The following is a 23026-nucleotide window of genomic DNA, read 5'->3' on the forward strand; positions in this document are numbered from 1 at the left end:
CGATCAAAAAAAAAGTCCCCTGATTGTGTCTTTCACTGCTTGTCTCACTACTCTGATCTTCCAACAGTAAAGAATCGGGTTCACTGACGAGTTTAGGAAAACTAAAAATCCTGAATAAAAACTAGCGACGGTAATATCTAAGACCACTCCTCTCTGAATGAACAAACCCTTCACGATAGCATATGGTAGATAACAAACAACTAACGCAAACTGCACCCAAAGTGCGCTGGACACTGTTTTTTTGTAACGCACTATGTTCAATTGAACCGTTTGGCTTGGTTGTCCTTGACCAACGTTACCTTGTGCTTGAATCTGGTTATGACGGAGAGTTAGGAAAATTTTCGTGTAAGAGAGAATTGACGTGAGTACACAAAGTGCTACACCAATGGAGGTACAGAACGTGTGTATAAGTTCATTCCAAAGTATCATTGTCGCTATGGCAGTGGAGAGAACCCAAGAAACAACTACAATGAGATACAGTCCCTTTAAAGTTACAACTTGTCTGTATCTGAGCCCTAATAACAGGGCGAGAAGCCTGTCCACGCTTATTGCAGTCAGTGTAAACAAAGATACTCCAGACAAAATATGACCTGTATTGATGAAAACAGCAACTACGTAGCGGCAAAAATTTCGTCTTTCTTTCAGTGAAGATATAAGAGAAATAATAGAGAGAGGTGCTGCAATGAGACCAACACAAAGATCAGTTGTCGCTAAGTTGCGGAACAAAAGTTTGGACGGCGCATGAAGTGAAGTCTCCTTCTGAAGAGCAACTAGGATCAGAGTATTCCCTAGAAATGCGGTAATGGCCACAAAACCATTTAGCGCTAAAAGGACTATCAAATGGTTATGGACTTCTCCAGTAAATTCTGTTGAACACGCCAGGTCTTCGAATAAGGTTTGCTTTGGATCTCCAGTTAAGTTTGTGATCGTCATGTTGCTGCCGTGCAAAACGAGCTAAATTTGAATCGTTGCTTTGTGTAAGTCTGTATATGAAGTTTTTAAGAAGCATCTGGTTTTATCAGAAAGGAAGCTAAGTAGAAAATTGAGAGATAAGGATATTACAATCGAAAATGCATTAACTTTTAAAAACTTACAATCCACTACAAAAATCGTCTTGCTAAAAGTCCTTCCACCACTCAATCTTAATGCACCTAACGCTCAAGAATATTCATCCACTATGGACATCTTTCTCTAAAAGGTAATTAATTAGAAGATGCGAGAAGATGACAGAACAGAAGTGTTGTTTAAGCCTCTTTATCTCTGTTACATAACTAAAAAGAAAGATCCAATTTACAAATCAGCGAGTAATGTTTTGACTTTTGTCGCACCTGTGCAAACTTATTGAAAATTGTGCTCCCAAGAAATAAACTTCCTTTCTCTTTTGTTTATGGTATGGTTATCAGAGCTACAAAAACATGGAATAAAAGAAAAAGAAAGTAAAAAGAAAATTTGTATGCATTCGAGATAGAAGACACAAGTCAAACCTCTTTGTTGATGAACAGTTTAAAGAGTCATATTCGCTTATTTCCTATGTTCAAAGAATTTAAAGAAAAGAGATCATCGGGCAATTTTATTCATAACTAGTTTAATGTTACAAACAACTAGACAATGACTGTTAACTCTTAAGCTTTTGTTTAACAGTCGTAAAATTAAAATAGAAATGCATTTTTCCTCTTATAATTAAGAGACGGATTTGCTTTGACAAAGCAAAAACGAAAACCTCACAATTTTAATTTATTTTTAGTTAAATTCAATCTGCATCCATGGATTGTAGAATGCTGTACTAACTTTGCTGTCTCGAATTTTGGGAACTAGCTATTAGCCAATCTTGCTTGGATTTTTTCTTGTGATTGGCTTAGTTGAACACTTCTCAACTTCTGTCGACTTCCTTCTCCAAAGCAGCTCGTTTGTTTGGATGACACATGCAATTGATACTTGTAGACAGTTTTCCCCTTCCACACGTTGAGGTATATCGATTTTAGACGAACACAATTGTTTATCTTACCGTCTATATAAAAAAACAGCACTTTACTATTATACAAAAATTCACAAAGTAGAACTCAAAAAGCGCGGAACTTTAGCTTTATATTTTACCATGCTTCAATAAGGGCATTAAACAGTAAAACATTATTGTAAGAATTAATTCGATCAACAAAAAAGTCCTGTACTTCTTGTCTCACTTCTCTGATCTTCCAACAATAAAGAATCGGGTTCAATGACGAGTTAAGGTAAACCAAAGTATATGAAAAAAAAGTAGCGACCATGATGTCTGACGTAACTCCTCTTTGAAGGCGGAACACCTCCACGATAGTAACTGGTAGAGTACAAACAACTAATGCTAACTGCACCCAAAGTGCGCTGAACACTGTCTTTCTGTATCGCGCTCTGTTTAGTGAAACTATTTGGCTTGGTTGTCCCTGATTAACGTTACCTTGTGCGTGAATCTGGTTATGACGGAGAGTAAGGAAAATTTTCGTGTAAGAGAAGATTGTCGTGACTACAGAAAATGCTTTAATAACGCAGACATACCACGCGACTATAGGTTCATTCAAATACGACATTGTCGCTCCGCTAGTTGAAAGAATCCAAAACGCAACTACAATGCGATATATTCGCTTTAAAGTTACAACTTGCTTATATCTGAGTCCTAATAACAGGGCGAGAAGCCTGTCAACGCTTATTGCGGTCAGTGTAAACAATGACACACTACACAAAATATAAGCTGTGATATTAAGAACAGCAAATACGTAGCGGCAAATATTCCATCGTTCTTTCAGGGTAACTATAAGATATGTAACAAAAAGAGGTTCTACAATGAGACCAACACAAAGATCAGTTGTCGCTAAGTTGCGGAACAAGAGTTTGGACGGCGCATGCAGTGAAGTCTCCTTGTGAAGGGCAACTAGGATCAGAGTATTCCCCAGAAATGCAGTAATGGCCACAAAACCGTTTAGGGCCAAAAGAACTATCAAATGGTTCTGGATTTCTGTAGTAAATTCTGTTGAACACGTATGCTCTTTGAATAACGTTTTCTTTGGATTTTCAGTTAAGTTTGTGAGCGCCATGTTGCTTCCATACAAAACGAACTAGAAAAATTACAATCCACTACAAAAATCTTCTTGCTAAAAGTCCTTACACCACTCAATCTTAATGCACCTAACGCTCAAGAATATTCATCCGCTGTAGACATCTTTCTGTAAAAGGTAATTAAGGACGGTGCCTATTATTGTTACTGCGCATACGTTCTGCGCATCTCGTGATACTCGGGTTTCCTATGGGTGGTGGCTACTAATACAGTGATATTTTTGCGCGGTTTAAAACTATACGGGGAAAGCAGAACTTAGCAAGTGCTTTTGGTATCCAAAAAGAAAATTTGGGGTAACCATGCATTTTTCAGAGATAATAAAGCTTCAATTTTGGAAAAAATGCCATACATTGCTTTGTATTTTACTCCTTTTTAGAATAATTGTTGCTTAATTATCTCGTAAAAATGCGTGGTTACCCCCAATTTTCTTTTTGGATTTCCATAGCCCTTGCTAAAATCTGCTTTTTCCGCATAGTCATAAACCACGCAAAAATACTTCGGTATTAGTAGGCACCGTCCTTAATAGGAAGATGCGAGAAGATGGCAGAACAGGAGAGTTGTTTAAGCCTCTTTATCTTTGTTACATAACTAAAAAAGAAGATCCAATTTACAAATTAGCGAGTGATGTTTTGGCTTCTGTCGCACCCGTGCAAACTTATTGAAAATTGTGCTCCCAAGAAATGAAAAAATTCCTGTCAGTAATGCACACAACAGAGATCTTATTCAGTAATTAAAAGGGCCTTAGTATAAACTTGATATCGAACAACAACACCACAAACTTATCATAATAGAAACGCACGTTGACCTGGCACATGAAACATCGCCCGGGTTTGCGCTTTGCGTCTTAAAATTGTCATTTCAGTCAAAAAACATGTTTTGTAAGTCTTTATACTACGCAACTTTAATGCCCTTAACGCCCCAACAATATTCATTCACAGTAGAGATGTTTTTATGAACGGTAGATGACAGGAATATGCGAGACGATGACAGAAAAGGAGACTTGGTTCTGATCAGTCTCTTATGACAGTTACATCATTAAAGAGGAAGTTCCAATTTCAGTTCAGTGAATGATCTTTTAACTACAGTCGCAGCTGTGCAGACTTACTGAATATTGTTCTTCCAAGGAATACACTTCCTTTCTTTTTTTAGCATGATATGGAGTAAAAAAAGAATCAGAGAACTAAAAATTTGTATGTCGTGAGAGAAAAGGTAAAACCTCTATGACGATGTTTGATCAGTTTATTGAGTCAGTCAACGTTTTTCATAGTCTTTAGTGGGAGTTTTTTTCAACCACTTAAGAATGTAAATTAACTTGTAGCGGCCGGTGCACCAAGGCAATTCCTGTCAGTAATAAACGCAACAGAGATCTCATTCAGTAAAGGGCCTTAGTATAAACTTTTAAAATATCAAACAACAACACCACAAAGTGACTTATCACAATAGAAAAGCACGACTGACCTTGCGCATAAAACATCGCCCGGGTTTGCCCTTTGCGTATTAAAATTGTCATTCTCTAACATTTAATTAAATATGGTTGCAAACGGTAAAGACTAGACAGAGTCAGGATGCTTTTTATGTTTTTTTTTTTGTTTTAAATTTGCGTTCGTTTTGCCTAAACAACGATTTAATGTACTTCGAATTTACGTATCTACGTATGTTGCTGTGAAAAACATTATGATCACGCTTCTTTGATTGAAGCAAGTTGTGGAGCCACGCACCCTGAAATTAATCGTTGTCTTCCTTTAATTTATACCAATCCCAAAAATTATTGAAAAACAATTTAAAGACAAGTTATTATAAATTTCATATTTTTCATTGGAGTTTTGTGCCGCCAGCTAATTACAAAACGCCATAAATTTATATAATTTGAAAAGCAACACAAGTTTTCAGGTGTGCGCATACTCTTAAGTGCGTCATAAGTTTATCCCTATTACAGGTGTTTTCACTCTGTCACCGATCTTGTTTTCAGTCCTTTTTTCCTGTTCAAGCAGTGCAAAGAGTGGTAACCAGGCTAGGTTGCATTTGGCTATATTTAGTTTAACGAGAGATTGCTCTTAGCCTGCATTGGTCCACGTTTATTTCTTCCTGAAAACTGACTCTTAAGTACTTGTGTTTACTTCAATCGCTTTGTTTGCATTTGTCGTACGTCAGTGTCCAACCAAGAGACTAAAAACAAATTATAGAAAGACATCAACAACCAGAAATAACTAAGCACGCCCCCTGAATGTCAACTGTAAACTGTGAGATATGCTTATTGCGGCAAAGACAAATTAACTGAAAACATTCATATTTTTCGCTGGAGTTTTGAAAAGCCAGTTAACGACAAAAAAAAAAAAAGATTGTGGTATCAACATGACTAGCAATTATTCGGGCAAGCGGGTGCTCTCTAGCAAGTGTTTTAAGAGTCGTTAATAAAAAAGTCAAGCAATAAGCAAATAACTAAACGCTTCGACGTCTATCATTGAAGCCTCAAAATCTTCCTTTTCATCATGGAAACTAGTCCTATTTGATCCTAAGCTGACTTTCGCTTTCTGTGCCAAAATCTACCTTTACATTTATAGATCTTTCAAAGTTTGATCGAAATTCTGGAAAGTTCGATCTTGTTGATTTATTTTTGCTACTTTGAATTATTCGCATAAATAAGTCCATGAAGATCGACTGTAATTTTACGCCGGTGATCGATCACGTGAACAGTGGTGGCATACGAAATATAATCACGTGTTGAAGAAATTTGGCTGCTAACTAACGCTTACGCGCGCATACCCCAAACAAGACCCGATTATGAGCCTTTTTCTTTCCTATTTTCTTTTCCAGTTTTGCTTTTCTCCGGTTTTATTCATTTTTCGTTCGCTTCGTTTGCATTTCCGGGAGATTAAACAGAATGTGGACTGAATTGAACAAATTTAAAGAAAAGAAATCATCAAGAAATTTTATTCGTAACTAGTTTAATGTCACAAACAACTAGCCAATTTCTGCTAACTGTTAAGCTTTTGTTTAACAGTCGTAAAATTAAAATAAAAATGCCTTTTTTATTCTAATAATTAAGAGATGGATTTGCTTTGACAAAGCAAAAACGAAAACCGCACAATTTAAATTCATTCATAGTTAAGTTCTGTCTTCATCCCTGGACTGTAGAATGGTGTACTAACTTTGCTGTCTCGAATTTTGGGAATTAGCTCATAGCCAATCTTGCTTGGATTTTTTCTTGTGGTTGGCTTAGTTGAACACTTCTCAACTTTCTGTGGACTGCCTTCTCCAAAGCAGCTCGGTTGTTTGGATGACCACTGCAATTGATACTTGTAGATAGTTTTATTCCTTCCACACGTTGAGTTATATCGATTTTAGACGGACACAATTGTTTATTTTACCGTCTATTTAAAACAGCGTTTTACTATTATACAAAAATTCACAGAGTAGAACTAAAAAAGCGCGGAACTTTAGCTTTTTATTTTACCATGCTTCAATAAAAGCATTAAACAGTAAGACATTATTGTAAGAATTGACTCGATCAACACAAAAGTCCCCTGAGTGTGTCCTTTACTGCTTGTCTTACTTCTCTGATCTTCCAACAGTAAAGAATCGGATTCAATGACGAGTTTATGGCAACCAAAGTTACTGAATAAAACTTAGCGACCATAATGGCTGACGTAACTCCTCTCTGAAGGCGCAAAACCTCCTCGATAGCAAATGGCAGATAACAAACAACTAGCGCTACCTGCACCCAAAGTGCGCTGGACACTGTTTTTTTGTAACGTGCTATGTTCAATTGACCTGTTTGGCTTGGTTGTCCTTGATTAACGTTACTTTGTACTTGAATCTGGTTATGACGGAGAGTAAGGAAAATTTTCGTGTAAGAGGAGATTGACGTGACTACACAAAGTGCTGCAGCAATGCAGCCATACCACGAGGCTATACGTTCATTCCAAAATAACATTGTTGCTCCGGCAGTGGATACAACCCAAGAAACAACTACAATGCGATATATTCGCTTTAAAGTTACAACTTGTCTGTACCTGAGTCCTAATAACAGGGCGAGAAGCCTGTCCACGCTTATTGCGGTCAGTGTATACAAAGACACACCACACAAAATATAACCTGTGATATTGGACACAGCAACTACGTAGGGGCAAATATTCCAATGTTCGTTCTGGGAAGATATAAGATAAGTAACAAAAAGAGGTTCTGCAATGAGAACAACACAAAGATCAGTTGTGGCTAAGTTGCGGAACAAAAGTTTTGACGGCGGGTGAAGCGAAGTCTCCTTGTGAAGGGCAACTAGGATCAGAGTATTCAGCAGAAATGCAGTAATGGCCACAAAACCGTTCAGGACAAAAAGAACTATCAAATGGTTCTGGATTTCTGTAGTAAATTCTGTAGAACACGTCAGCTTTTTGAATAACATTTGCTTTGGATTTCCAGTTAAGTTTGTGAGCGCCATGTTGCTTCCATACAAAACGAACTAAATTTGAATCGTTGCTTTGTGTACGTCTTTATAACGACCACTTGCATTAAACTTTTATCTATCTTATGAATTTTTCAAGAATCATCTGGTTTCATCAGTAAGGAAGCTAAGTAGAAAATGGAAAGATAAGGATATTACAATTGAAAATGCATTAACTTTAAGAAAAAATACAATCCACTACAAAAATCTTCTTGCTAAAACTCCTTACACCACTCAATCTTAATGCACCTAACGCTCAAGAATATTCATCCGCTGTAGACATCTTTCTGTAAAAGGTAATTAATTGGAAGATGCGAGAAGATGACAGAACAGGAGAGTTGTTTAAGCCTCTTTTTCTTTGTTACATAACTAAAATGGAAAATCCAATTTACAAATCAGCGAGTGATGTTTTGACTTCTGTCGCACCTGTGCAAACTTATTGAAAATTGTGCTCCCAAGAAATAAACTTCATTTCTCTTCTGTTTATGGTATGGTTATCAGAGCTACAAAAACATGGAATAAAAGGAAAAGAAAGTAAAAAGAAAATTTGTATGCATTCGAGATAGAAGACACAAGTCAAACCTCTTTGTTGATGAACAGTTTAAAGAGTCATGTTCCCATATTTCCTATGTTTATGTCAGCGTGCGCGTTCTTTATACTCTTTAATGGGAGTTTCCATCAACCACCTAATAATGTAAAGTAACTCTGTGCGCCAAAGCCCTTTCCGTCAGCTACTTCTACAAGGACGTAACAGAGCTTATTCAGTAAACAATCCCAGTATAAACTTGATAACAGAAACTGAGCACAGTTGACCTGGCACATGAAACATCACCCGTTTATGGTCTTTCCGTTTTAAAGTTGTCATTCTCTAAAATTCAATTAAATATGGCGGCAAACGTCGACTTAAGAAAATATTAGACGAATGGTATCTGCCGGACTGATATAAATTACGTCACTACATATTAAAAGTTAAACAAGAGGTGAGTTCTGCACCTTTTTTCTTTCCGTCATCACTGAACAGTTTTATAAATAGTAAATAGCTAAATGTTAGAAAAAAAAAATTGCCACATGATTGATAATCGAGCTTTCAAAAAAAAAAACACAATCCTACAAGTATTATACTATGATACAGAAATGCTGCGTTTTCTTTGAAAAAAAAAATGACTTTGTCAGTTAATGATAACCATAATATTTTATTAAAGCTTTCATAGCACGAAATGACAAGAATCCGCAAACTGAAACGTTGCGGAAACGCGTGACAACGTCGCGGAAACACAACGGCTAACACGCGTTCCCAGTAGTGGATACATATCGTTTATTCATGTTTCCGTCGCCAACCAGATGACCCAACCAGATTAAATGAAGATAAAAGCATGTATTGATCTTACATTTATATGGTCAGCAACCTACAAAACAATTGCAACTTTACGGTAAAGATGACATTGAAACACGCATCAACATGTCAATCTTGAGCAAAGACAGGTTTTCCGTAAATCTGTTGACAGAAACGTAACGGAAACAGAAAACAACGGAAATCTAACAACATAAATGCAACAGAAACGTGACACATACCAAATGAATTTGTTCTGTGCGTTTCCGCAACACGGAAACATGTTATAAATGAGCATTTTTATACATCCGTCAGGTTTAAGAAATACAGACACTTGATTTTCGTCCTGTGTTTATATAGCTTTGTTAAGATCTTCTGCCGTCCTACCAATTGCTACAATGACATCGAAGAACTGCGCAGTACAGTACAGTAGCTTTATTAATTCTGTACAAGTGGTATTATCAGGTTTTTTTTATAATCTTATCGAAAACCAGAACAGAAAGAAACTAATTTACAATTTTGCTTCCTGAACTAAAAAATATTACAGACATATATTTCATATTTTTGATTGGAGTTTTATGCCGCCAGCTAATTACAAAACGCTACGAATTTATATAATTTGAGAAGCAACATAAGTAGCTCAACCTGTAAATTTATTGATCTTTCAAAGTTTAATTAAAACTCTGGAAAGTTGTCTTGATTAATTTTTACCAGTTTGAATTTTTTGCATACATTGGTGCATGAAGATCGACTGTAATTTTACCGCTGCTGATCAAACACGCGAACAGTTGTGGTATAGGAAATATGATCGCATGTTGAAGTAATTTGGTTGCTTAGTAACGCCTTTGTATGCCCCAAACAAGACCTGGTTATTGTGCCTTTTCTTTTCAATTATTTTTCCAGTTTTAGTTTTCTCATGTTTTACTTATTTTTCCTTTGCTCTTTTCGTTCGCTCTTTCCTTCGTTTGCATTTGCAGCAGATCAAACGAAATGTAGACTGAACTGAATAAATTTAAAGAAAAGAGATCATCAGGCAATTTTATTCATAACTAATTTAATGTCACAAACAACTAGCCAATGACTGTTAACTGTTAAGCTTTTGTTTAACAGTCGTAAAATTAAAATAGGAATGCCTTTTTTCCTCTAATAATTAAGAGACGGATTTCCTTTGACAAACCAAAAACATAAAACTCACAGTTTTAATTCATTAAAAGTTAAATTCTGTCTTCATCCCTGGACTGTAGAATGGTGCACTAACTTTGTTGTCTCGAATTTTGGGAACTAGCTGATAGCCAATCTTTCTTGGATTTTTCTTGTGGTTGGCTTAACACTTCTCAACCTTCCGTCGACTTCCTTCGTCAAAGTAGCGCGTTTGTTTGGATGACACAGTTGATACTTGTAGAAAGTTTTCCCCTTCTACTCGCTGAGTTATAATAATTTTTGACGAATACAGTTTTTTATCTTACGTCCGTTAAAAAAGACAAAACTCAAAAAGTACATTTTAAAAAGCGCGGTACTTCAGCTTTATATGTTACCATGCTTCAATAAAAGAATTAATCAGTAAGAAATTATTGTAAGAATTAACTCGATCAACAAAAAAGTCCCCTGATTGTGTCCTTTACTGCTTGTCTCACTTCTCTGATCTTCCAACAGTAAAGAATTGGGTTCACTGACGAGTTTAGCGAAACTAAAAATCCTGAATAAAAACTAGCGACGGTAATATCTAACATCACTCCTCTCTGAAGTAACAAACCCTTCACGATAGCATATGGTAGACAACAAACAACTAACGCTACCTGCACCCAAAGTGCACTGGACACTGTTTTTTTGTAACGCGCTATGTTCAATTGAACCGTTTGGCTTGTTTGTCCTTGATTAATGTTACCTTGTGCTTGAATCTGGTTATGACGGAGAGTAAGAAAAATTTTCGTGTAAGAGAGGATTGACGTGACTACACAAAGTGCTACATAAATGCAGATACATAACGCGTGTATAAGTTCATTCCAAAGTATCATTGTCGCTCCGGCAGTGGAGAAAACCCAAGAAACTACTACAATGAGATACAGTCGCTTTAAAGTTACAACTTGTCTGTATCTGAGTCCTAATAACAGGGCGAGAAGCCTGTCCACGCTTATTGCAGTCAGTGTAAACAAAGATACTCCGGACAAAATATGGCTTGTATTGTTGAAAACAGGCCATACGTAGCGGCAAAAATTCCGTCGTTCTTTCAGTGCAGATATAAGAGAAATAATAGAGAGAGGTTCTGCAATGAGGCCAACACAAAGATCAGTTGTCGCTAAGTTGCGGAACAAAAGTTTGGACGGCGCATGAAGTGAAGTCTCCTTCTGAAGAGCAACTAGGATCAGAGTATTCCCCAGAAATGCGGTAATGGCCACAAAACCATTTAGTGCTAAAAGGACTATCAAATGGTTATGGACTTCTACAGTAAATTCTGTTGAACACGCCAGGTCTTCGAATGCAGTTTGTTTTGGATCTCCAGTTAAGTTTGTTAAAGCCATGTTGCTGCCGTGCAAAACGAGATAAATTTGAATCGTTGCTTTGTGTAAGTCTTTATATGAAGTTTTTAAGAAGCATCTGGTTTGATCAGAAAGGAAGCTAAGTGGAAAATAGGAAGATAAGGATATTATCATTGAAAATGCATTAACTTTTAAAAAACTTACAATCCACTAGAAAAATCTATTTGCTAAAAGTCCTTCCACCACTCATAATCTTAATGCACCTAACGCTCAAGAACATTCATTCACTATAGACATCTTTCTGTAAAAGGTAATTAACAGGAAGATGCGAGAAGATGACAGAACAGGAGAGTTTTTTAAGCCTCTTTATCTCTGTTACATAACTAAAAAGGAAGATCCAATTTACAAATCAGCGAGTAATGTTTTGACTTCTGTCGCACCTGTGCAAACTTATTGAAAATTGTGCTCCCAAGAAATATACTCTTCCTTCCTCTTTTGTTTATGGTATGGTTATATATATAAGAGCTACAAAGACATGGAATTAAAGAAAGTAAAAAGAAAATTTGTATGCATTCGAGATAGAAGACACAAGTCAAACCTCTTTGTTGATGAACATTTTAAAGAGTCATGTTCCCTTATTTCCTATGCTTTCGTCAGCGTAGCGTTCTTTATACTCTTTAATGGGAGTTTCAATCAACCACCTAATAATGCAAAGTAACTCTGTGCGCCAAAGCCCTTTCCGTCAGCTACTTGTAAAAGGACACAACAGAGCTTATTCAGTAAACGATCCCAGTATAAACTTGACAACAGAAAAGCACAATTGACCTGGCACATGAAACATCACCCGTTTATGGTCTTTCCGTTTTAAAATTGTCATTCTCTAAAATTCAATTAACTTTGTCAGTTAAGGATAACCATAATATTTTTATTAAAGCTTTCACAGAACGAAATGACAAGAATCCGCAAACTGAAACGTTGCGGAAACGCGTGACAACGTCGCGGAAACACAACGGCTAACACGCGTTCCCAGTAGGGGATACATATCATATCCGTTTATTCATGTTTCCGTCGCCAACCAGATGACCCAACAAGATTAAATAAAGATAAAAGCATGTATTGATCTTACATTTGTATGGTCAGCAACCTACAAAAGGATGTTACTCAAAGCGGGAACGGGGAACCGGGAACGGGGAACGGGGAACGGGAGTCTGGGAACGAGTGTACAGCGGTAATCCCTATACGAATTCAAAATAGGCTATTTAATGCAGCTTAAAGAACGCTTCTAAGGTTTATCTTGGATTTTTTTTGGAAGATATTCAGGGCTAAGTTTCATAACAGGAATTAAGAGTGATCGTTAGTAAAAACCAAAGAAATCGTGGCCACGGTAAAATAAAAAATCGATTTCGCTCATACTTTTTCCGTTTGAAGGCCTAGGTAAGTAACTGAAGGATATACAGTTAGGTTTTTTTTTTAATATTCCACGAAAAACGGTCACCCTACGGGAAACTCGTATTTCACCTCGCGAGAACTCGAAATTTTACACTTTGCAGCTTCTCGCTCACAGACGTTCACATAACTGCGACTCTTTCCTAACCGGTATAATTGATGTTGATTCTTTGTCAGTCAAAACATAGCAATTACTTTCATCTCTTCTCGTTTGTGAGCGAACTGAGCTCAGATTAAGCCGACACTCTTTTCTCAATTAAGCAAAAGTAAAATAATCCAAACCCAGCGAGGAAAAAAGCTGACCGGTAGTGGCTCAAATGCTCTGATATTTTAACAAAAGACAGTTGATTTTTTGGTTTGCGGTGTTAAATATTTAGGATCTAGCAGCACTTAGCACGAACGCGATCAAATTTCAATAAGATTACAACTCAGCGCCTTTGAAATCTACAACTCTACAGCACGAAAAAGAGAACAATGCAATATTTGCTTTTCGTGGGAACAGTCACTTCCGATTGGCTATCGAAGGCTGATAAAGCTTCTCATCCTTAATAAAATTAATTTTAATTGTTCCAGGTTGTACTGCTATTCAGATAATTTCTATTTCTTTTAACCGGGGAATCTGGCACATCGTTAAGTAAGATATTTTAGAACATGACTTATTTTAAATCAACGGATGTAAATATATGCTTGTAGCCAAGTCGCTCGTGCATGACACAGATTGGGCAGCGAGTGAGATTTAATTTCATCTCGTGGTAATTTTGGTGTTTTTTTAGTTTGTTTTACCTCTGAATGCAGTAGTTAACATCAATATATTTTTTTAAAACGTTTAAAGAGTTTAAACCCTCTTTTTTATTGAAACTTTGGCCGAGAAGTTAATTTATTCTATTGCGCCTTTTTATGTAGAGTTGTAGAACTCAAAGGCGCTGAATTATAATTTTATTGAAATTTGATCGGCGTTCGTGCAAAAGTGCTGCTAGATCCTAAACCGCAAACCTAAAAATCAATGACTGAACTGTCTCAATCTCGTACCCAGAGTCTTTAGGCTTTTTGGTCAGCGGGACAACGCCGGGAAGACTCTGGGGAAAAAATTCATTTTTTTTGATTGGCTGTTCCGTAACGGTTTCCATTGTTTTACCACAGAAATCCTGCGGTAATAAAATTCGATGTCCCCAGAGTCTTCCCGGCGTTACCCCGCTGACCAAAAAGCCTCAAGACTCTGGGTACGAGATTGGAACTGTCTATTTTGAATTCTTATAGGGATTACTGCTGTACACTCGTTCCCAGGCTCCCGTTCCCCGTTCCCCGTTTCTGGTTTTAGTAACATCCCCTACAAAAAAATTGCAACTCTACGGTTGAAATGACATTGAAACACGCATCAGCATGTCAACCTTGAGCAACGTCAGGTTTTCCGTAAATCTGTTGACAGAAACGTAACGGAAACAGACAACAACGGTAAATCTAACAACATAAATGCAACGGAAACGCGTGACACATACCAAATGAATTTGTTCTGTGCGTTTCCGCAACACGGAAACGTGACATAAATGAGCATTTTTATGTATCCGTCAGGTTTAAAAAATACAAAAAACTTGATTTTCGTTCTGTGTTTATGTAGCTTTGTTAACTTGAGATGTTCTGCCGTCCTACCAATTGCTACAATGACATCGAAGAACTGCAAAGTACAGTACAGTAGCTTTATTAATTCTGTACAAGTGCTATTATGAGTTTTTTTTTTAATCGTATCGAAAACAAGAACAAAAAGAAACTAATTTACAATTTTCCTTCCTAAGCTAAAAAATATTACAGACATATATTTCACATTTTGATTGGAGTTTTATGCCGCCAGCTAATTACAAAACGCTACGAATTTATATAATTTGAGAAGCAACACAATTAGCTCAACCTGTAAATTTATTGAACTTTCAAAGTTTAATTAAAACTCTGGAAAGTTGTTTTGATTAATTTTTACCAGTTTGAATTTTTCGCATACATTGGTCCATGAAGATTGACTGTAAGTTTACCGCTGCTGATCAAGCACGTAAACAGTTGTGGCATACGAAATATGATCACATATTGAAGTAATTTGGTTGCTAAGTAACGCTTTCGTGTGCCCCAAACAAGATCTGGTTATTATGCCTTTTCTTTTCAATTCTTTTTCCAATTTTGGTTTTCTCCTGTTTTCTCCTCCGCTCTTTCCTTCGTTTGCATTTGCAGCAGAGCAAACGAAATGTAGAGTGAACTGAGTAAATTTAAAGAAAAGAAATCATCAGGCAATTTTATTCATAACTAGTTTAATGTCACAAACAACTAGCCAATGACTGTTAACTGTTAAGCTTTTGTTTAACAGTCGTAAAATTAAAATAGAAATGCCTTTTTCCTCTTACAATTAAGAGACGGATTTGCTTTGACAAAGCAAAAACGAAAACCTCACAATTTTAATTTATTTATAGTTGAATTCTATCTGCATCCCTGGACTGTGGAATGGTGTACTAACTTTGCTGTCTCGAATTTTGAGAATTAGCTATTAGCCAATCTTGCTTGGATTTTTTCTTGTGATTGGCTTAGTTGAACACTTCTGAACCTTCTGTCGACTTCCTTCTCAAAAGTAGCTCGTTTGTTTGGATGACACATGCAATTGATACTTGTAGATAGTTTTCCCCTTCCACACGTTGAGTTATATCGATTTTAGACGAACACAATTGTTTATCTTACCGTCTATTAAAAAAAACATCATTTAACTATTATACAAAAATTCACAGAGTAGAACTCAAAAAGCGCGGAACTTTAGCTTTATATTTTACCATGCTTCAATAAGGGCATTAAACAGTAAAAAATTATTGTAAGAATTAATTCGATCAACAAAAAAGTCTACTGGGTGTGGCCTTTACTGCTTGTCTCACTTCTCTGATCTTCCAACAGTAAAGAATCGGGTTCAATGACGAGTTAAGGTAAACCAAAGTATATGAAAAAATAGTAGCAACTATATTGTCTGACATAATTCCTCTTTGAAGGCGGAACACCTCCACGATAGTAACTGGTAGAGTACAAACAACTAATGCTAACTGCACCCAAAGTACGCTGAACACTGTCTTTCTGTATCGCGCTCTGTTTAGTGAAACTATTTGGCTTGGTTGTCCCTGATTAACGTTACCTTGTGCGTGAATCTGGTTATGACGGAGAGTAAGGAAAATTTTCGTGTAAGAGAAGATTGTCGTGACTACAGAAAATGCTTCAATAACGCAGACATACCACGCGACTATAGGTTCATTCAAATACCACACTGTCGCTCCGGTAGCTAGTTGAGAGAATCCAAAATACAACTACAACGCGATATATTCGCTTTAAAGTTACAACTTGTCTGTATCTGAGTCCTAATAACAGGGCGAGAAGCCTGTCCACGCTTATTGCGGTCAGTGTGAACAATGACACACCACACAAAATATAAGCTGTGATATTGAGAACAGCAAATACGTAGCAGCTAATATTCCATCGTTCTTTCAGGGTAACTATAAGATATGTAACAAAAAGAGGTTCTACAATGAGACCAACACAAAGATCAGTTGTCGCTAAGTTGCGGAACAAAAGTTTGGACGGCGCATGCAGTGAAGACTCATTGTGAAGGGCAACGAGGATCGGAGTACTCCCCAGAAATGCGGTAATGGCCACAAAACCATGAAGTGCTAAAAGGACAATCAAATGGTTGTGGACTCCTTTGGTGAATTCTGTTGAACACGCCAGCTCTCCGAGTAAGGTTTGCTTTCGATCTCTAGTTATATTCATTAAGGCCATGTTACTCCCGGGCAAAACAAGCTAACCTGTATCGTTGCTTTGCCTAAGTCTTTATAGAGACTGAGCTCATTAAACTTTAATGTATCTTATAAATTTTTGTCAGTATGAAGCACCTGGTTTTATCGGAAAGGAAGCTAAGTAGAAATTTGAAAAAAAAGGAAAAGATCATTGAAAATGAATTTAAAAAAAAAACACACACACACACACAGTTCAGGAGAAAAATCTATTTCTTGTAAATCCGTATACCACGGAACCATAAGGTACCTAACGCCAGAGGAAGTATTCATTCATTGTAGATATGTTTCTATAAACGGTAATTAACAGGAAGATGCGGGAAGATAACACAACAAGAGAGTTGTTCAAACCACATTATCACTGTTAAATAATTAAAGAGGAAGTTACATTTAAAATTGGCATTTAACTTTAAACTATCTTACGACGTTTTTAAGAATCATCTGGTTTTATCAGAAAGGAAGCTAAGTGGAAAATTGAAAGATAAGGATGTCACAATTCAAAATGCATTAACTTTTTAAAAAACATACAATCCACTAGAAAAATCTATTTCCTAAAAGTCCTTCCACCACTCAATCTTAACGCACCTAACGCTCAAGAATATTCATTCACTATAGACATCTTTCTGTAAAAGGTAATTAACAGGAAGACGAGAGAAGATGACAGAACGGGAGAGTTGTTTAAGAATCTTTATCTCTGTTACATAACTAAACAGGGAGATCCAATTTACAAATCAGCGAATAATATTTTGTCTCCTGTCGCACCTGTGCAAACGTATTGAAAAATGGGCTTCCAAGGAATAAACTACCTTTCTTTTTTGTTTATGGTTTCGGTCAGTAATAAACACAACAGAGATCTTATTCAGTAAAGGACCTTAGTATAAACTTAATATCGAACAACAACACCACAAACTTATCGTAATAGAAACGCACGATTGACCTGGCATATGAAACGTCGCCCGGGTTTGCGCTTTTCGTCTTAAAATTGTCATTCTCTAACATTAAATTAAATATGGCGGCAAACGGTAGAGGGTAGACAGAGACAGGGTTTTTTTTGTTTGTTTGTTTCTCAGCTCTGCTTGTTTAAATTCGCTTTCTTTTTGCGGGAAGAACGATTACATATACTACGTATATAATAATTTTAAACTCATGTTGCTGTGACAAAACATTATGATCATACTTATTTGATTGAAGCAAGCTTTGGACCCACGCAACTTGAAATTAATTGTCGTCTTCCCTTAATTGATATTCATCTCAAAAACACTATTGAAAAACAATTGAAAGACACAAGTTACTATATTTCATATTTTCAATGGGAGTTTTACGCCACCAGCTAATTACAACAGGCCATAAATTGCTTTATTTTGACAAGCAAGAGAAGTTTTCACGTTAGCGCATGCTCTTAAGTGCGTCATAAGTTTGCCCCTATTACAAGTGTTTTCACTCTGTCACCAACCTTGTTCGCAGTCCCTTTTTTTCCCTTCCCGACAATACAAAGGCCCTTTTAGCCAGGCTACCTTGCCAATAGATTACATTCGGCTATATGTAGTTAAAGGAGACATGGATCTTGGAATATATTGATCCGCGCTTCTTTTTGCCTTGAACTTTAATTTATCTTACGAATTTTTTGAGCACCTGGATTTATCAGAAAGAAAGCTGAGAAGAAGTTTGAAAGATCAGGATAAGTTCACTAAAAATGTATTAACTTTCACAAATTACAATTCAGTCAAAAAATCTGTTTTGTAAGTCTTTATACCACGCAACCTTAATGTCCCTAACCCCCCAACAACATTCATTCACAATAAACATGTTTCTATGAACGGTAGATAATAGGAATATGCGACAAGATGACAGAAAAGGAGACTTGGTTCAGCTCCTTGATGACAGTTACATCATTAAAGAGGAAGTTCCAATTTCAGTTCAGCGAATAATCTTTTAACTACAGTCGCAGCTTTGCAGACTTACTGAACATTGTTCTTCCAAGGAATACATTTCCTTTCTTTTTTTAGCATGATATGGGAGTAAACAGAAAAATCAGAGAAATAAAAATTTGTATGTCGTGAGAGAAAAGGTAAAACCTCTATGATGATGTTTGATCAGTTTATTGAGTCAGTCAACGTTTTTCATAGTCTTTAGCCGTGGGAGTTTTATTCCACCACTTTAGAATGCAAATTAACTTGTAGTGGCCGGTGCGCAAAAGAAATTCCTGTCAGTAATGAACACAACAGAGATCTCATCCAGTAAAGGATCTTAGTATAAAATTAACATCGAATAACAACACCACAAACTTGATAACAAAAAAGCACGACTGACATGGCACGTAAAATATCGCCCGGATTTGCGCTTTGCGTCTTAAAATTGTCATTCTCTAACTTATAGTTAAATATGGCGGCAAACGGTAAAGGGTAGAGGGTAGACAGCGTCAGAATGCTTTTTATGTTTCTTATTTTGTTTTTAATTCGCTTTCGTTTTGCCTGAACAACGATTTAATGTACTACGTATCTACGTATCTTCGTATGCTACTGTGACAAACCTTATGATCACGCTTCTTTGATTGAAGCAAGTTCTGGACCGACGCAAGGCTGAGATTAATTGTCGTCTTCCTTAAATTTATATTCATCCCAAAAAATTTTTGAAAAACAATTTAAAAACAGAAGTCATTATATATTTCAAATTTTTAATTGGAGTTTTGCGCCGCCAGCTAATTACAAAAGGCCATGATGCTATAATTTGACAAGCAACACAAGTTTCCAGGTGAGTGCGTCACAAGTTTATCACTATTACAGGTTTCTCTCTGTCACCAATCTTGTTCTCAGCCTTTTTTCCTCTTCGAGACAGTCCAAAGACTGGTAACCAGGCTACGTTGCATTCGGATATGTAGTATAACGAGACATGGCTCTCAGCCTGCATTGGTCCACGTTTCCTTTTTCCGTGAAAACGGACACTTAAGTAATTATATTTATTATTTTTTTCTTTCCCTCGCTTTGTCTACATTTGTGGTATGTCAGTGTCTAACCAAGAGATTGAAAACAAATTATAGAAAAACATCATCAAACAGAAATAACTGACCACGCCCCTGAATGTCAACTGTCAACTGTCGGTCCTTGTACCGTGGATAAATAAAGATTATCATATCATATCATATCATATCAACTGTGAGATATCCCTGCAAAGACAAATTAATAAACATATTCATATTTTTTACTTGAAGTTTTAAAAGCCAGTTAATAAAAAAAAATGGTACCAACATGACTAGCAACACAATTATTCGGGTGAGTGCGTGCTCTCAACCAAGTGTTTTAACAGTCGTTAATGCATACAAGAAATAAATAAACTAAACGCTTCGTTATCTTCGTATCATTTAAGCCTGAAAATCTCCTTTTCTATCGTGGAAATTGGTCCTATTTGATCCTAATCTGTACATTCGGTTAGTGTGAATCTACCTGTACATTTATAGATCTTTCAAAGTTTGATTGAAACTCTGGAAAGTTCTTCTTGCTTTATTTTAGCCAGTTTGAATTATTTGCTTAAATTGGTGCACGAAGATCGACTGTAATTTTACCGCTGCCGATCGAGCACGTGAACGGCTGTGGCATACGAAATATGATCACGTGTTGAAGTAATTTGGTTGCCAAGTAACGCTTACGCAAGCCTCAATCAAGACCTGATTATGGTGCCTTTTCTCCTCCTCTTTTCCAGTTTTGGCTTTTTCCGGTTTTACTCATTTTTCGTTTGCTCCGTTTACATTTGCAGCAGATCAAATGGAATGTAGCTTGAACTGAATAAATTTAAAGAAAAGAAATCTTCAATTATTTTAATCATTACTAGTTCAATGTCACTAACAACTAGCCGATGACTGTTAACTGTTAAGCATTTGAAATGATAAGAAATGATAGAAATGCCTTTTTTTTCCTCTAATAATTAAGAGATGGATTTGCTTTGACAAAGCAAAAACGAAATCCTAACAATTTTAATTCATTCACAGTTAAGTTCTGTCTTGCATCCCTGCAGTGTACAATGGCGCATTAACTTTGCTATCTCGAATTTTTGGGAACTAGCTGATAGCAGATCTTGCTTGGCTTTTTTCTTGTGGTTGGCTCAGTTGGACACTTCTCAACCTTCGGTTAACTTCCTTCCCCAAAGTAGCTCGTTTGTTTGGATAAAACAATTAATACTTGGAGATAGGGAGATAGTTTTTGCCTTCCGGTCGCTGAGTTAAAACGATTTTAGACGGATACAATTATTTATCTTACCGTCTTTTATAAAAAAAAAAGCGTTTTGCTATTATACAAAACTCCAAAAGTCCGATTGAAAAAGCGCGGTACTTTAGCTTTATATTTTACCATGCTTTAATAGAAGCATTAAACCTTAAGACATATACACGATCAACAAAAAAGTCCCCTGAGTGTGTCCTTTACTGCTTGTCTTACTTCTCTGATCTTCCAACAGTAAAGAATTGGGTTCAATGACGAGTTAAGGTAAACCAAAGTTCCTGAATAAAGCCAAGCGACCAAAATGTATGACGTGACTCCTCTTTGCAGACGCAAAACCTCCACGATAGCAAATGGCAGATAACAAACAACTAACGCTAACTGCACCCAAAGTGCGCTGGACACTGTTCTTTTGTAACGCTCAATGTTCAATTGAACTGTTTGGCTTGGTTGTCCTTGCTTAACGTTACCTTGTGTCTGAATCTGGTTATGACGGAGAGTAAGAAAAATTTTCGTGTAAGAGAAGATTGCCGTGACTACACAAAGTGTTACAACAACGCAGTCATACCACGCGATTACACGTTCCTTCCAAAGTATCATTGTCGCTCCAGTAGTGGAGAGAACCCAAAACACAACTACAATGCGATATATACGCTTGAAAGTTACAACTTGTCTGTACCTGAGTCCTAATAACAGGGCGAGAAGTCTGTCCACACTTATTGCGGTCAGTGTAAACAAAGACACAACACACAAAATATGGTTTGTGATACTGAAAACAGTAAATACGTAGGGGCAAATGTTCCATGGTTCGTTCAGTGACAATATAAGATAAATAACACAAAGAGGTTCGGCAATGATACCAACACAAAGATCAGTTGTCGCTAAGTTGCGGAACAAAAGTTTGGACGGCGCATGAAGTGAAGACTCCTTGTGAAGGGCAACTAGGATCAGAGTATTCCCCAGAAATGCGGTAATGGCCACAAAACCGTTCAGCACTAAAAGGACTATGAAATGGTTATGGACTTCTCCAGTAAATTCTGTTGAACACGCCAGGTTTTCGGATGAGGTTTGCTTCGGATCTCCATTTAAGTTTGTTAACGCCATGTTGCTGTCGCGCAAAACGAGCTAAATTTGTATCGCTGCTCAAAGAATTTATAATGACTACTTACATTTAAATTTAATCTATCTTATGAATTTTTTTATAAGCATCTGGTTTTATCAGAAAGGGAGTTAAGATGAAATTTGAAACATCCGGGTGATTTCATTGAAATTGTATTAATTTTCAAAAATTCAATTTATTAGAAATATCTATTTATTAAAAAAATAAAACAATATTTATTTACAGTAGAAATGTTTCTTCTGTATACGATAATTAACAGAATGACGCGAAAGGATGACACAACAGGAGGGATTTTTTTAGCCACATAAACACTTTTACATAAATAATGAGGGCGTTTTAATTTGAAGTTGAGCGAATGTTTTGTCTACTGTCGCTCCTCGCCATGAAAATTGCGCTCGCAGGGAATAATTAAGCCACCTTTAGTTTTTGATCATGATATGATTATCAGAACTACAAAAACATGAAATAAGAGAAACGAAAATTTGTATGAATTTGAGATAGAAGACTAATGTCAAACCTCTCTAATGATGTTCACTTTAGAGTCATGCTTGAGGCATGCCTTTGATTACATCAGCGTGTTTCAAAGTCTTTAGTGGGAGTTTTATTCAACTACCTAATAATCAAATTAACTTAGAGTGGTCGGTGCGCCAAAGCCATTTCTGTCAGTTGGGTCTCTAACAACACAACAGACCTATTAAAAGATTATAAAACTGAAAGTTATTGTTAATAAAGGTTGAGTCAGGCTGCTATTTCTTTAATTTTTTAGGGGGTTGTGTTTGTGTTAAATTCGGTTTCATTTTTTGTATCTTAATTCATTCGGCACATTCGGGAATGTCACTCTGACTTCTCTTTTGCTGACATTGTTATCAACAGACAAATTAAGGAACTGACGAAAACACGACGGCGACGATAACAAGGACATTATAAAGCAAAATGTTTCATGAGCGAAACAAAAGCTCCACAGGTAAGTTCAAAAGTTAAAACATTCCTTTTTCGTCTTCTGCAAGAGTATGCTGTCGCCATGTTACGGCAGTGCTCGGCAAAAAAGCTCTAACTATGGCGTAGTTTATCGACGACTAAAGTCAATTAACTTTGTCAAATTTTCCTGAATCCGTG

At 36.6% G+C, this 23026-nt stretch overlaps 3 protein-coding genes across 3 annotated transcripts in view; all 3 read right to left on the reverse strand.

Annotated features, from left to right (window-relative positions):
- Window positions 1–23026, reverse strand: part of LOC146485390 (melanocortin receptor 4-like) — a 62824-nt gene that overhangs the window by 259 nt on the left and 39539 nt on the right. The window lies entirely within an intron of this gene.
- On the reverse strand, window positions 6492–7676 carry LOC146485391 (trace amine-associated receptor 8a-like). Its single transcript, XM_085103269.1, has one exon. It carries the CDS (start codon window positions 7521–7523, stop codon window positions 6594–6596), a length of 930 nt encoding a protein of 309 aa, XP_084959395.1. The 5' UTR covers window positions 7524–7676; the 3' UTR covers window positions 6492–6593.
- On the reverse strand, window positions 20760–21894 carry LOC146485392 (trace amine-associated receptor 8b-like). The gene has a single exon (XM_085103225.1). It carries the CDS (start codon window positions 21892–21894, stop codon window positions 20965–20967), a length of 930 nt encoding a protein of 309 aa, XP_084959351.1. The 3' UTR covers window positions 20760–20964.

The sequence above is a fragment of the Pavona decussata genome, unplaced genomic scaffold (assembly GCF_977016875.1).
Source record: "Pavona decussata unplaced genomic scaffold, jaPavDecu1.1 SCAFFOLD_26, whole genome shotgun sequence".
NCBI lineage: Eukaryota > Metazoa > Cnidaria > Anthozoa > Scleractinia > Agariciidae > Pavona > Pavona decussata.